This window comes from Branchiostoma lanceolatum, chromosome 5 (assembly GCF_035083965.1).
Source record: "Branchiostoma lanceolatum isolate klBraLanc5 chromosome 5, klBraLanc5.hap2, whole genome shotgun sequence".
Classification (NCBI taxonomy): Eukaryota; Metazoa; Chordata; class Leptocardii; order Amphioxiformes; family Branchiostomatidae; genus Branchiostoma; species Branchiostoma lanceolatum.
In genome coordinates, this window is record NC_089726.1 from 12,950,806 (window position 1) to 12,965,384 (window position 14,579).

At 42.2% G+C, this 14,579-nt stretch overlaps 2 protein-coding genes across 2 annotated transcripts; one reads left to right on the forward strand and one right to left on the reverse strand.

The window, feature by feature from the left end:
• Positions 1-1,779: 1,779 nt before the first annotated feature.
• LOC136435229 (uncharacterized) lies at positions 1,780-4,937 on the reverse strand. Its single transcript, XM_066428534.1, has 7 exons — positions 4,825-4,937; positions 4,398-4,551; positions 3,715-3,987; positions 3,107-3,201; positions 2,702-2,788; positions 2,365-2,458; positions 1,780-1,996 (listed from the first exon to the last, which is right to left on the reverse strand). Exons 2-7 carry the CDS (start codon positions 4,528-4,530, stop codon positions 1,890-1,892), a joined length of 789 nt encoding a protein of 262 aa, XP_066284631.1. The 5' UTR covers positions 4,531-4,551; positions 4,825-4,937; the 3' UTR covers positions 1,780-1,889.
• Positions 4,938-8,588: 3,651 nt separating this feature from the next.
• LOC136435230 (uncharacterized) lies at positions 8,589-11,410 on the forward strand. Its single transcript, XM_066428535.1, has 6 exons — positions 8,589-8,722; positions 9,061-9,190; positions 9,589-9,803; positions 10,615-10,762; positions 10,971-11,071; positions 11,318-11,410. The coding sequence occupies exons 2-5, from the start codon at positions 9,061-9,063 to the stop codon at positions 11,009-11,011; spliced, it is 534 nt and encodes a 177-aa protein (XP_066284632.1). The 5' UTR covers positions 8,589-8,722; the 3' UTR covers positions 11,012-11,071; positions 11,318-11,410.
• Positions 11,411-14,579: the final 3,169 nt, after the last annotated feature.

Below are 14,579 nucleotides of genomic sequence, written 5' to 3' on the forward strand. Positions count from 1 at the left end.
CGGTTTATAACTCAACTGTATATATTGGATACTAAGCGTTTTCATAATTAAGCTAATGAATTGTTTTTGTTATATGTATCATTATTCGCACCTCGATTACTGCATGACATTGTATCATTCCCGTACTGTTAATGTTTCATACTTCGTCACATGTTTTGTTCCTTGTGTTTAGTGATGTCGCTTAAATAAGCGTGTTTGCCTGAGTGCGGCGTCACAATGTGTTGTTTTTTTGATGTTGCAATAATTTTCTTTAACACGTGTTGGGCTGTTGACGAGCCTCACGTAGCTTGATACGATATAGAAGGCCACTGTAATTTTCTTCCAACAGTAAAACGCTGGATGGGAAGGCGGTCTCGTGTCGATGTTGTAATGTTATGATTAACGGCGACACATTCTCGACACATAACAGTCTGTCGTACTAAGACTTAGTTAAACTACTTCTGTTGATCCACTCTGTTTTGCAAAGTGCGCTTTTGCCACCCTCGATTGACAAACATTACCGTGTATATTATAGCGATTTGTGCAATTAGGCCATGGTGATTCAATTATGTGGATGACATCCGCGCGCGCGTCAATTTTCGTCCGTTTAAAGAAAACGTTTTTTTACTATAATACTATAAATCGTACAAAGCAGCTGGAAAATGAGAAAATATGCGTAAATTGCAAATAAAGTAGTATCGAAAAACGGATACTACTGTCTTAGAATGCCAAAGTCCATTCGAAAGTCGAAGAAGATGTGATAGAACATAAATGAAGACTATTGATTGTTTGGTATACCATACTCCATGTGTTTAGGCATTTGTTCAACCTTCCTGACCACGTAGATTTTATGATAAAGGAACTCTTTTTTGCCAAACGTTTTTTTTATTATTATTCGCACACACGCATCAGAAGATGTCATCCATATAATCAAATCAACATGGCCTTAACCAAATCAATTGCAACATGGTCTTAACCAAATCAATTGCAACATGGCCTTAACCAAATCAACATGGCCTTTACCAAAAAGCAACATTAGTTCCTTCAGATCAGGTGATGGACCATTTCACACTGCAGTGTGGCTCTATTATCGCAGGTGTCGACAGAGGGCGTGCGATTGAGAAAGTACCAGTTAGAAAGCGCCGTTACACCACAAAATATGCAGTTTATTCTGCTTGATCTATTCCCAGTATTCGCGTAGATCAAATATTCACCTGGGTTTTTACTTTGGTTGAAAAGAATGAATAAAAGGTGACTATATTTGTAGCTTTTTGAGGTCGAAATTCGAATGATTAATATCATCAGATAATTCTTTCACCCGAGTGTGATATGCCCCTAGGATTTTTCTTTGGAACTACAGAGTACGAGCGTATAAATCCTGCAGCGCACTAGCATGACATATTGGCGAATGGTTACCGTTGCAAAGCTACCCGACAGCGACACTGTTTCTTCATCTGCACGGGTCCGGTGGTGCACAAAAGCTCTTCAAATGATCTTGCTCTTCAAATGCGAAGAGTTCGACAGTTCTGTCCCGAATTCTTTTTTTCATCCCTCTCTTTTACAGCGAATCTGCTTATGTTGGTCAACGGCTTGGGCTAATTGTGGCAATGCTACATGACTGATAGAATGACGCTATGATTTTTTAAAAATCTGTACCTACTGACGACTCACAATTGTATATCTGTTTCTGAATTGGTTATTAAACATTGCCCATAGTTTGTCTTTATCTATACTGTTCATTATTGTAGACAAATATCTAATCTGTACACTCATCGTCAAAGGACACTCGACAAGCAGAAATTTCTTTCTAGTCAATTTTATTCATTCTAGGATCTCGCGCGGTGATTTTGCGTGGTGTAGTTGCCGATGTTGAATATGACTGCAACTCGGTTCCGTCGCTGCTTGTTTCTTTAAGCGGTGGTGTCATCGCCGAAGGTCTGCTGGAACTGGTTCTGGATGGAGGAGACGATAGTCTGGGCGTCATCGACGTACGGCGTGGCGACGTCCAGGATGTCCTCTGTTGTACGATAAAACAAGACCGAACAGATTACAGATTATCCTTTCTGTCCTTTATTGAACTGTTTTTCTGTCCCTTCCCCCTCCTCAACACACAAATACTGCTTGGCGAAAAGACATAAATTTCTAGTTTCTTGTAGAATATATTCTTGAGTCAAAAATTTCACTGGTCATCGAATTCCAAAAACAAAGTAGGAACATGTTGTATGATGTTGGCCATTGTAGTTTGAATTGAAGGTATCCAATGTAAATTCAGTGTACTGTGGTCAAACGCGTTTCTAGTCCTCTTTGCTCAAGCTCCATTTCAGAAAGAGTACCTTTGATAAAACGTTTCTCTGTTAGGTTTATGAAACTTCTGTTCGTGCTTACGGTAGGTCTGCTGCAGCTGGGCGCTGACGTTGTTGACCAGGTTGCTGCCGTGGTCAAGGATCTGCTGTCCAGCCTGGGTGGCGGTGTCAACGAGCTGCAGGACAAATGTCAATCACGTGACTCCAACTGCCACCATACGCATAATTTACTACAATCTTGCTACGATTTACATAAAGATGTTGTTACCTGATATACGTTCCTTAGTCTTTTGTACCAAGAATATGATATCTGTGGTAGGTCCACTGTTAGATGACGATAGAACTTTCTAAAACGTAGCTATGAGGTGAATATGTGAATGTGCATATAAATGTGGAATGTATGTATAACCACAACTTACGCCGTTGAAGATGGCGGAAGCCTGGTCGATGGCGGGCTGGAAGATGGTGGACACACCGGAGGCCAGGGAGTCGAAGAAACCGCGGGTCTGTTCACAAGGAGAAAGATTCTTCACCAGGGGAAAAAATCTCACTAAAATGGAATGAGCGGGAAAAACGAGGAGGTTTCTAACGCCCCGCTGCTGAAGTAACGTTGCACCATAGTACTGACAAGGATTAAACTGGTAGGGCACAACAAAACAATATAACAGAAAACATGTCTTTTTGTACAAGTACCAAGTCATTACGCTTCAAAATGCCACAAAGGGTAGTTAACACTGAGCTGAAACCTTTAAGGTAATTTCTTTTTGAACAGTCTCAATTGGTGTATGCTCGGAAATCTGAGATGACAGAGAAGTGTGGTCTACCTTCTTGGAGATAGCATAGTTCAGGGTCTTCATCATCTTCTGGCCGGCCTTCTTGATGTTCATCTTACCCTTGATGGACATGCGGATAAGGGAGCCTGAAAAAAAGGAGACATCTTACACACAGGTATGTTTCTCAATAACTATTCAACTCATTAAGAACTTTTGAAAATGACTCAACACAAAGTACTTAAAATGATTTAAATGAAAGTTATTTGACGATAATAAACACTGTCTGTAAATATTCTATAAAATCTCTACATTAATTAAAAGGACTTTGTTTTTTCCGCGGTGTTAGTAGCTTCTGACTGTAATGTCGTCACTACTATAAAGTTTTAAAAGGGTTAATTCGGGTGGCGCGCATCTCCGTTTCAATAGCCGTTGGGCCACACAACTCTGTGCAATCACTACAGCAGGGGACTGGGCTAGGCTACTGGTAGTGGTGTTTATTCAGCTACCATACTCTTTCACTGGCGCTATTAGTGCTAAGTAGAGAACGCAGTATGAACCATTTTCGGCTGGGGATCAAACTCACGACCTGCCGTATGCAAGGCGAGCATTCTACCGACTAGGTCATTATGTCACTACTGTGTGGGATAGAGATGCTGTACCTCTGGTGGCGGGGGCGGGGTCAGAGCCGAAGAGGTTCTGCACGGTCTGGGTGACGGTGTTCTGCACGTTCTGGATGGCAGTGGTGGCGCCCTCCAGGACCCCCATGATGCCGTCGTGGATGATCTGTCCGATCTCGGTCTGCAGGGTGGCGGCCTGACGCTTGGACCCGCCGCTGATGAGGCCGGTCAGCGACTCTCCTGCGCTTTGTATGGCTTCTCCCACCAACTGTTGGGCAGCCTGGCCGAGCACGGGCACGTAGGTGTCGACAAGGTCTGGAAGTAGAAGAGGGATCAGCGTGTATTTTGGTATGTAAGTATCCGCGTTGGCGTTGCTGCCATAGGAGAGTAAATCCGTTTTTCTAGAACGGTGCAAAAATTCAACATTGCTTTTGCATTTTTCTTGCATCTATTGATGCTGTACAGTATACGTAATAGCTGTGATGTATGTAAGACAGATTCGGCTTGTGCCAAACAAAAAAGAATCATAAGAATTATATTATATTATTGTAACTGAATCCGAAATGAGACGGAAACGGCACAAAATTCCTTCAAATGGAGCATGCATGAAAGTAATTTGGTTTAGTGATACCAATTGGTATGTACAGCGTATGTAAGAACTCTAATTCAGTTGGGATTTCTTTCCCACCATCAAAGCAGTTCCTAGGATAGGAGTCTGTACTTACTCTGTGCGGTCTGCTGGGCGGTGTCGATGACACCCTGGAACGCGGCGGTGGCTGCAGCGGCCAGATCGTCCAGGAGACTGGCCTGGGAGCCGCCGCAGAAAGCGAGGAGAGCGAAGATGACGAAGGCCTTCATTTTGCTTTGCTTTTAGCGTTGCTGCAAGAGATGAAAGAAAATTAGATTCACCCTGCTGTTTGTAAAATTTTCAGCTTCATGGTTGACCGATGAAGAAAATTTTTTCACTAAGTTTCAATCTCTATCTCACGTACTCATTTGGGGAGTCTATATTCAACGCTTCGCAGAGTATAGGAAAGTTCAATTGCACATACTACAGTATGAGATGTGAATGAGCGAGGTCCAGCATGGGACGATCGTCGTCTTAATAAAATCAGAAAAACACACGACAGTATAGTATCAGAAAGAACTCACCTTGAGTTGCTGGTAGCGCAAGATCTGAGCTTGAATCAAGTGAGGCAGAGTATGGACAGGTGAGCTGATTTATAGTGTGAGTGAGTGAACGTGGCAGCTGGCTCCACACCTACTGTCTGACATCATGTCCGCCGGTGATGTCTCCCTCCTCGTACCACCACACATTACGAGTCACAGTATATTAATTCTAGAGGACATCGGTACAGGGTTACAGGAAGAATAAACAAGAATTAATGGTGATTCGCATTTTTCCCTCCTGTCCGGGGTGTTCCTATCTATCCAGGACAGGGACAGTGTATGCAGCTGACTCGAGAAGACATGTTCCCCGGACCCGGGTCGCTGGTAGAGGGACAACTTTGTACATAATGGAGATGATGAAATATTTAACAGCAAAGGGGTAATGACCTTAGGCTTAGACGATAGAAATCATTTCGGCAATTTTCAAGTCTTCAGGTGGTACACGGTGCGTTGAATATGTCAGGTGCATTGGGTATTTTCATATCTTCAGGTAGATACTTCAAAGACAAAGCTGGTGGCCAAGGTAAGTTCATGTACCCAATGTTCATGTTGAGTGTACGATGAACACAGACAAAGGGCGTCCGGGACACTTCACACTGAACCTGTAGTGACTAATGACAAATGTAACGTTATAGTTAGGTGTGGCTAGTGCCAAGGATTGTCAGCTCCTAGATCCTGTAGCATCTTGATATATCTTCTAAACTGTTATCGAAATACTTCTATCGCGTTACAAATGAATACTATATAGGCTATGTATGAATATTTATTTCACACTACTTGGTACACGTTTCAAATTAGTTGCATTTTAGTGGAAAAGTTTTTTTGTCACCTATCGGTCAGTGACCCGTCTGAGTCTTATCTCCAGCCGTACGAGTCAATGTTAGTTTGGTAATTTCATTATCAGCTGCACACGGCTTACACACTGTTCATTTTGTCTAAGCAAACAGAAATACTTTCTACACCATTAAAATTGGCAAAAGTTGGAAAGGTTGATACGTTACTTTCAATGATATCAGGTATATCCCTGTAGCTCAACTGGTAGCAGCCTCACAGTTGAGCTCCTGGTTCCTTTTAGTTGATAACTGGGGGGACTCCGGTCCGAATCCGGGGAAGGGCGTCCTGGTTGAAGCTGCATTCATCTCCCCGAAGGGACCTAAAATTGAGTTCCCGTGATCGAGAAAGTGCCTCGAGAACGTTAAAAAGCCTCATTACTCAGATGGCGCCTACTAACTGTACTTCAGATGAATATCACAAGTCCTGCATTGTAAGTTTCAAGAAGACGGGCCTATATAGCCCTAGCCTGAACATGTGTGCACGTTCGAACTTTGTACGAAATATACGGTTTTCCGTATCAAATATGTATACAAACTTAGTGATTCCATTCATTTGAAATCATATAAATTTCATGAAACTACAACAATTTACAAATTATAGCTTGACAGTTTTGTGTCACTGAACAATCTAGTATTTGCGTTACATCTAATGGCATCCTACAGAAATGACGCAATAACGAAGTAGGGCTGAAAGCTGAGTGTCACGAGCTGTCAGACCACATGAACGTCATGGTTTGTACACGGTACGTCATTTCCGGCCATGTGCTGTTGAGATCGACACACCTAGCTTGTGTGCGTGGAAATCAGCTGATATAATCTATCCAGAGGGCGGAGGTTCCAACCCCGTTCGGGCATGGTGCGAGGGATTGCTTTCGTCATTTCGTATGGTGACGTAAAGCTGGTGGTCCGTGTATGTGGGAACCTCAAGTGACAAACACCTGCATGTAAGAAAATATTCATTGAAAGAGTAGGGGTGATCTGGTGTGCTTTACAGGAAACGCGATATTGCACGTCTACCAGTTGCACGAAAAAGCATCATGCTTCACCTCAGTTGAGGATAACTGCTTTACGTACCTTTTATGATTATGTAGAAGCCGAACTGAACAAATCTACATTAACACAACTAACGCATTAAAAACTGTTTATCAGTCGATTTGCCCGTCAGGACGACTGACAAGAGAAATAACAAAGTAAAATCATTTAAATGATTTTACTTTCTTATTTCTCGTCAGGGAATTTTACGCAGACCTACACTACAGATAAGCTTCATGTAACCTCTCTGTACCAGACAAAGTTAATGGGTTGGTCGATAAGGTTCCCTGGTGTACCCAGGTGTTACCGGTAAGTAAATATTAACATGGCCCCGATGGGACGCCTTTCCCATAGCGGTTTGTGGAGGTGGATGTGTGTGTGTCAGCATAAACCATACCTTACCTTAGACCTTAGATCCTCCCGCAACTTTGTTGCATAGGTCAACTTGGCTTCGTATACTTCTTCTCCAAAGGTTGCGGTCTTGTGCCGCTGCTGCCATTTCCTCCAATGAATGTAATCCCAGCTTCTTCCCGTCGTTTTGCAGTGTTCGCCTGAGAGTGACCTTAGGCCATAATTAAATGTAATTATCTACCGGCAGATCTATCAACCGACAGAACACTTACGCTGTATATGTCCATGTAAGATTAATCAAATTTACTTGGAAGTTTTGTTCAGCATTTCTCAGCTTCTTTTAGATATCCATAAAACAATCGCCGTTTTTTTGTTTGAAAGAAGTAACACTGGAAGCAAACGTGAACGATACGATGGCATTATCTAAATCATTCATTAAAGGTCTAGTGACTAGATGGTTGAAACGACGAGTAGATTTGCTCAAAGCAGTAAAGCTAGTGATGACCTTATCTGAGGATACTAATTGAGTAACATAACTCAAGTCATCAACAGTGCAGTTGGCTTTGGGGCGTAAATCAAATTAATCATATCGTTCAAACTCTCTATTCGGTATTCATTACTATATTGACCAGAGTGAGCACCAAAATCCCACAATATACTGTTAATCTATAGCATAGACTTTATGAGGCCGTAGGGGCAGTGGGTTGTTATCTACCTCCCCAACCGAATTCAGGTACCCATTTTTACATCTAGGTGGAGTGACGAAAGTCGTGTAAAGTGCCTTTCCCGTGGGCACAACATCAGTGGGACGTCAGATGACCTCTGTTTTCTGGGCGGAGCATCCTGACCGTTACGCCGACACGACGCCGCAGGCAAATAGCCCAGGTGTATATCAACGTAGCCATCTTGGAACCTGCTATGTAAGGTCAACCGTGGGATGGCATCAGCTGGGCACACATTATGTAAGTTAAAGAGAACATCCTTGGACCGGATCGTGCATATGATTAAAATTCAAATCATTAAGTGGTAGCCAGTAAAAGGCTTCAGACCAGTAAAGAAGATCATTCTGAAACACAGACGTCCCCCCCCCCGTTTTTTGACGCCCAGCTTCTAGACGCCAAAGGGTTTCCTACCTAATACCTTTTCAATGATTCCAACAAACGTTTTCATGTAGACTTTTCGATTCCATATGTATATGCGTATAATATTTCTTATCGGCGAAACCGGGAATCAAGACAACGGTTGGCTGTTCAATGACTAGGTTAACTCATGATAAATAGAATATTGAGAAAATGATAATTCTTTTAGCCAGTTGGAGGATGCATTAACGATCTAGGCCTTATGAAATGAGGAATTCTTTACAATTGACAAATTATCTTCGAGCTAGCGGTTGTTTTATGTTAAACCGACAAGGACGCTATTAGCTATGGTCCGTCCGGAAAGGCCACCTGTGAAAGTAAACAGCGGAGTGTTTGTCCTCGGATGTCGGACGTATGGCGTGAGGTGGAACACTGCTGCGTCAGGGCGAACTTTGGACGGACGGCACAAACGTTAGGTTATAAATAATACCGTAGGGAAAGTGGACAGCTTTTGGCGGGAACCTGAACAGACACGGACTCAAGCCGATTTCTTCAACTCGTGCGAAAGCGAACTATTTGGACAAGGTACTACTTATGCAATACTCAATTGCAAGAATCTGTTGTTTAGAATAGAGCAAAGTACAATTTTGTCACGTAATCATGGTTATATGACAAAAATTGTACTTTCTGGTTGTGCCATATGTTAAGACACTCTGCAAGCAGATGTGCCTTGAAGATAATGAGACAATTCTGAAAGGAAAAAAATATCATTGCTCTAATACTCTGCTTTGGCTGAATAGAATCGTTTCCGTTACTTTTCATACTAAACAAGGCTCAAATATAGGCCAGCGCATGATAACCTTGTATGTTGTGGCTACTTTAGTAATGATGTACATAAGAACTAATATGTACGCGTCCTATAGATGAAGACAGCGGTGGTACTATGCGCGCTCTTCGCCTGTGCGAACGCGGGCCTCATCTCGGGTCTCCTGGGAACTATCCACGAGAACTTCATCGACCCTCTCCTCGGCTCTGCGCAGCAGACGGCCCAAGGTACGTACTGGCTACATGCCGATTTAACCCAACACACTGCAGACATAATTTCTTTATCATTATATATCATGCCCATAGTCTAATTGCAAGGGTACACTCAGATACAACAACGTGAAAAGTAACAAATGTCTATGCTATAAATCTATTTGATGTTTCTACGTGCATTACAGGGTGGTTTGACTTCTTCGGAGGCAGTGGACAATGACATGTCTAACCTTTTTTTAATGATAATTGGGTTTTGCGATTTTAGTAGAACTGTGGTAAGATATCATAAAGCTACACTTTCTGCTCTTTGGCCTTGCCTCAAAAATATACTAAACTTCATATCAAAGTTGTTTGTCGCAGAAACTTAATGAGTACATTGCATTGATGATTTGACATTGTCTTTCGCCACATAGATCTCCTTGAGACGTACACGCCGATTCTCGGACAGACGGCCCAGCAGTTGACCGGCTCGGTAGTGCAGGGAGTAGGGGGTGTGCTGACGGACTGGGGGATCGTGGACGAGCAGACCGTGGTGGAGACGGGACAGTCGCTCCAGGAGACCGTGGGACAGACCATCGACGGCATCGGTGATGGGCTCAACACTCTGGTGTCGGGCAGGAAGAGACAGGTAATGCTATGGGCACATTTCCAAACCAATGTCCGGCCGGGAAGTTTGCGGGAACGAAATGTTTGATACTTAAGACAATAAAACACACAAAACGTTAGAAAAAAATTAATAATGAGCATAACTTATATTTCTTGACATACACTTATATTTTTCGTTCACGCAAACAACCCTACCGGGCCCCGGTTTAGCAGTGTGATCATACCATATGGTAGTGCACACACATAAGTGACTTTGTGAGTGCATGGAACAAGCGTAACTGGAGCTGCTGAAGAATAGTAGTTGGGTTTGATTTTTAACATTTTCACCCTTTTCGGCTATATAAGAGATGTATCATCATTTATTCACAGGAATGGGACTTTTAAGCAGATCCAACAAAGCCCAGGCCTGCAATGGCATTTTGCAGTCCTGAAACTGTGGATTTGACTATGGGTTACGGACGGCAGCTTCATATGAAGAAACAAATATTGAATTGACCGTTGAAATGATAGCGAGGTAGCTTACATATTTTCACAACGTAATACAGTTGCACACATGTTAAAGCGGGTATCTCAGAGGACTGCGGCACGTTGGCGACCTCGCTGCGACCTAAAGCAGAGTTGTGTTACCCTGATTTTATTGACTTTATAATGGCAATATCATGCAAAATGACAAGTATGACTAAAGAGACGACAAAACACATAAAAAGATTCGTTTTGTATGAATGAAATTCGTTGAGCGCTTTGTCAAATCGCTCGGTTACAGCGAGGTCGCCATCGTGAGATACCTGCTTAACAAACAAACAAACAAACGAGTATGTGTGTTTCCACCGTAGATTGAGTTCCAGACTGAGATCGGCCAGATCCTCCATGACGGAGTGATGGACCTGTTGGAGCACACCACCCAGACCATTCAGAACGTACAGCAGTCCATCACTGGCGCCGTCAACGCCGTGTTCGGAGAGCAGCCCGCCACCAAGGGAAGTAAGTGACAAACATTTTCCCCTTACATTTCTTTACACAAAGTCATTACCAGAAAAATACTCAAGTCTGACATACACCAGGCACTTCAATGCCTTACGATAACGATTATATGACGAAGACTTACGTGCATCGAGCTAAACGAGAACTTTCTACATAGCCTACACAGCACTTTCTGTATATGGCTAATACCCATATTGTTGTATTGCAGTCCGTGTGTCTATGAAGGGCATCCAGATTGTCGGAAAGTAGGGGCTGAAGCTCAAGGCGAAGAAGCTCCTGAAGCAGCTCAGCAACGCCGTCAGCAAGGAGGTTCGAACACTTGTCTTCAAAGACAATTACAATCTTAAATCTGATCACTAAAGAACGTTCCTGGAAATGTTCATATTCTTTCTGTGATAAAATTTTTTAGCGTGACAGAGAATTAGATTACCAATACATGTTAAGATGATTTAGAACCTATACTTTTCTTGTACACTTTTAAAAGTATGTTCATGAAGAGATAACTGTGGTGGCAGGCCTATCCTTATAGCAACGACTTGTTCCTTTTCCCACCAGCGCCGCGCCCGTGGGTTCTTCGACGATCTTGCCTCCACCACGGCTGCAGTGTTCCAGCCCGCCATTGATGCCGCCTCTCAGGCCTTCAACCAGGTAAGGTCACAGCTAGCAGACAAGGATACACACAGTTGCTTCATGTCATTTTATTTTACACTAGTTATCAACAGGCATACACACACACAAGGACATAACACTTTTTACTTGATGATACTAGTCACTTTCGGATGGTGACGTAAAGCTGGTGGCCCTGTGTATGAGCTAGGGAGCTTCAGGCGTAAGCTTTGCACGTAAAAGAACGTTAACCCAACACACAAATCAAGAAGAGTAGAGTAGTGATCCGATGTGCTTGGCTAAACACAGGAGCCGTAGCGAAGCCGCATTACGCTACATGTACTAGCTGACGAAAACGCGCCATGATTCCTCCTCATGCGGAGGTTCGACCGCTTTACCTTTAGTAGCCACTTACATCTGGCATTGGATAAGATGATAACGGCCTGATGCCGTTCCAGCTTGTTGACGCCGCCACCACCGTGGGTCAGCAGGTTCTGGATCACGGCAGCACCCTGGTCAACAACGTGCAGGCTCAGCTGCAGCAGACCTACCGTGAGTATCGCACAGATATCAATATATCATACTTCCTTTCGATTGTAGATCTACTGATGGCGATGCAGCCATGCGCTTACTAGTACCGCTGGACCATACGGATGTAGTGTCGCCAAGGCGTACACATATGTCCATCAGGTACAGGACACTGACCGGTGAAGAAAGGTTGGATGCAGTGCAGTTCTTGTTTACAACAGAGGCCAGTTGTTCAGCAACATTGCAGCATGGCGAGGCATTTTCACTCCGTCTGTCGCTGCAGTACCGATAAAAACCGTTATCATAGGTGTCTCTTAATGTGTTTCTTTTAAACCATGATTACACCACAGAGGACATCCTGAACGTCGCTCAGCCGTACGTGGATGACGCCCAGACTATCGTGGCCTCCATCCAGAACCAGTTCCAGCAAGCCACCGGCACGACTGCTTAAGTGTACATCACTCACGTGACGCGCCATGACGCGTCATCCGTCTACAGTAACCTGGAAACTGTGACGACATTGGACTCACAATGACGTCACGTTTATTAGACTTATCACACTGACTAATAAAGAAACATACGGCTTCAATGTGTTGTTTTCTGTTTCAGTCTTTATACGCAATAGTACATACATCTACTACAACAACTGCCTAATTGGGGCGTTTATTGTGGATCCACATGCTGCTCAGAAGTATATATAAAAGAGGTATGTGGGAGTTGTACATGTGATGGGCTTTATGCTTTTATCTTAGACGTTCGAGAGCTATTCAGTGTCGCATGTAACTTGATATTATCTCAGTCAACTCGGTTCGAAGTGCAGACAAGAATACTGCAAGGTAGAACAATGCATACTTCTGGACCCCTGAACTTCCAGTAGCGACGAAATCTTATTTGGTAAAAACTGTCACATAAGTAGTGAGATCTTTACATTTCCTATCTTAGATCTCAGATAATTTTGCTGAAGTGCGAAAGCGACATGACCTTAACATAAACTTAGTCTCCAAGCAGAGGCTTTGATCGAGAGGGGTAGTTTTGTGCGGGATTTTTTACGTACCTCTTCTCGTGTGAGAGAAGAGGGACGTAAAAAATCCCGGACAAAACTACCCCTTTCGATCGAAGCCTCTGCTTGGAGAATAACATAAACTGGCATAAGCAACAAAAAAGAAACAAGAGTTCGTAGACCTCATTTCTCCATGAACTATTCTGTTTATGCAAATGACTTACACATTTACATAATATATGCTTGGTCACAAACACCTTTAACAAACTTACACATGTCGCAATATTGACAGTCCTATTATTTACCACTTAGATGAATCATGGCGCTTTTGCATTAATTATGCAAATTATGAATTTATTTGAATAATTGGTATCTGTTGATGCTCCACTTGCCATAAACTACACATGTTACATATATTTGAGTCTTATGATTGAAAACACTGCAAATATAAATTTTCCTCATTAGTTATGCAAATTAAGTCCCAATTAGCATAATTTGCACTTCATTATGTACATCTCTGTCCAAGCTACCTGCATACCAAATATCATGGAAATCCAACGTTCCTCTGTTCAGTTATTCTCCTTAGAAGATTTTCACAATAACGCCCCTGCAGTTCCAGAACAAGCTGCCAGGGGACCCAAACCTACACCACTTCTTCATTACATCACCAGCTATCTGCCACACAAAAAATCAAGACCATAGGTCAAAAGATAGAAAAAAATCAAGTTCTGCTGCAGTACCAAAATCACATACGAGGGGGCCCAAAATTGACCTTGAATTTGGGCTTGACAACACCCGCCCACATACCAAATATCATCGTAATCCATCAAGAGGATCTTGAGTTATGCTGCTTACAGTAGTCCGGGAACACACACAGACACACCCAAAACTATATCTCCAAAAGTGAAAAGGTCGCAAAAGCTTACAAAAGTTTACAAATGTTTACAAAAGTTTACAAAAGTTTACAAAAGTTTACAAAGTTTACAAAAGTTTACAAATGTTAACAAAAGTTTACAAAAGTTTACAAATGTTTACAAATGTTTACAAAAGTTTACAAATGTTTACGAAAGTTTACAAAAGTTTACAAAAGTTTACAAATGTTTACAAAAGTTTACAAAAGTTTACAAATGTTTACAAAAGTTTAGAAATGTTTACAAAAGTTTACAAAAGTTTACAAAAGTTTACAAAAGTTTACAAAAGTTTACAAATGTTTACAAAAGTTTACAAAAGTTTACAAAGGTTTACAAAAGTTTACAAAAGTTTACAAAAGTTTACAAATGTTTAGACTCTACCAGTCTCCCCGGGTCGCTGGGAAAATAGTAGAAATTGGCCAAATAGAGTCAAATGTGAAGGGAGTCGGCTACGGAGATAAGGTCAAATTGGCAACCCAGGAGCCAATTTGACCTTATCTCCGTAGCCGACTCCCTTCAAACATTTGACTCTATTTGGCCAATTTCTACTATTTTCCCAGCGACCCGGGGAGACTGGTAGAGTCTAACAAATGTTTACAAAAGTTTACAAAAGTTTACCAAAGTTTACCAAAGTTTACCAAAGTTTACAAAAGTTTACAAAAGTTTACAAATGTTTACAAAAGTTTACAAAAGTTTACAAATGTTTACAAAAGTTTACAAATGTTTACAAAAGTTTACAAATGTTTACAAAAGTATACAAAAGTTTACAAAA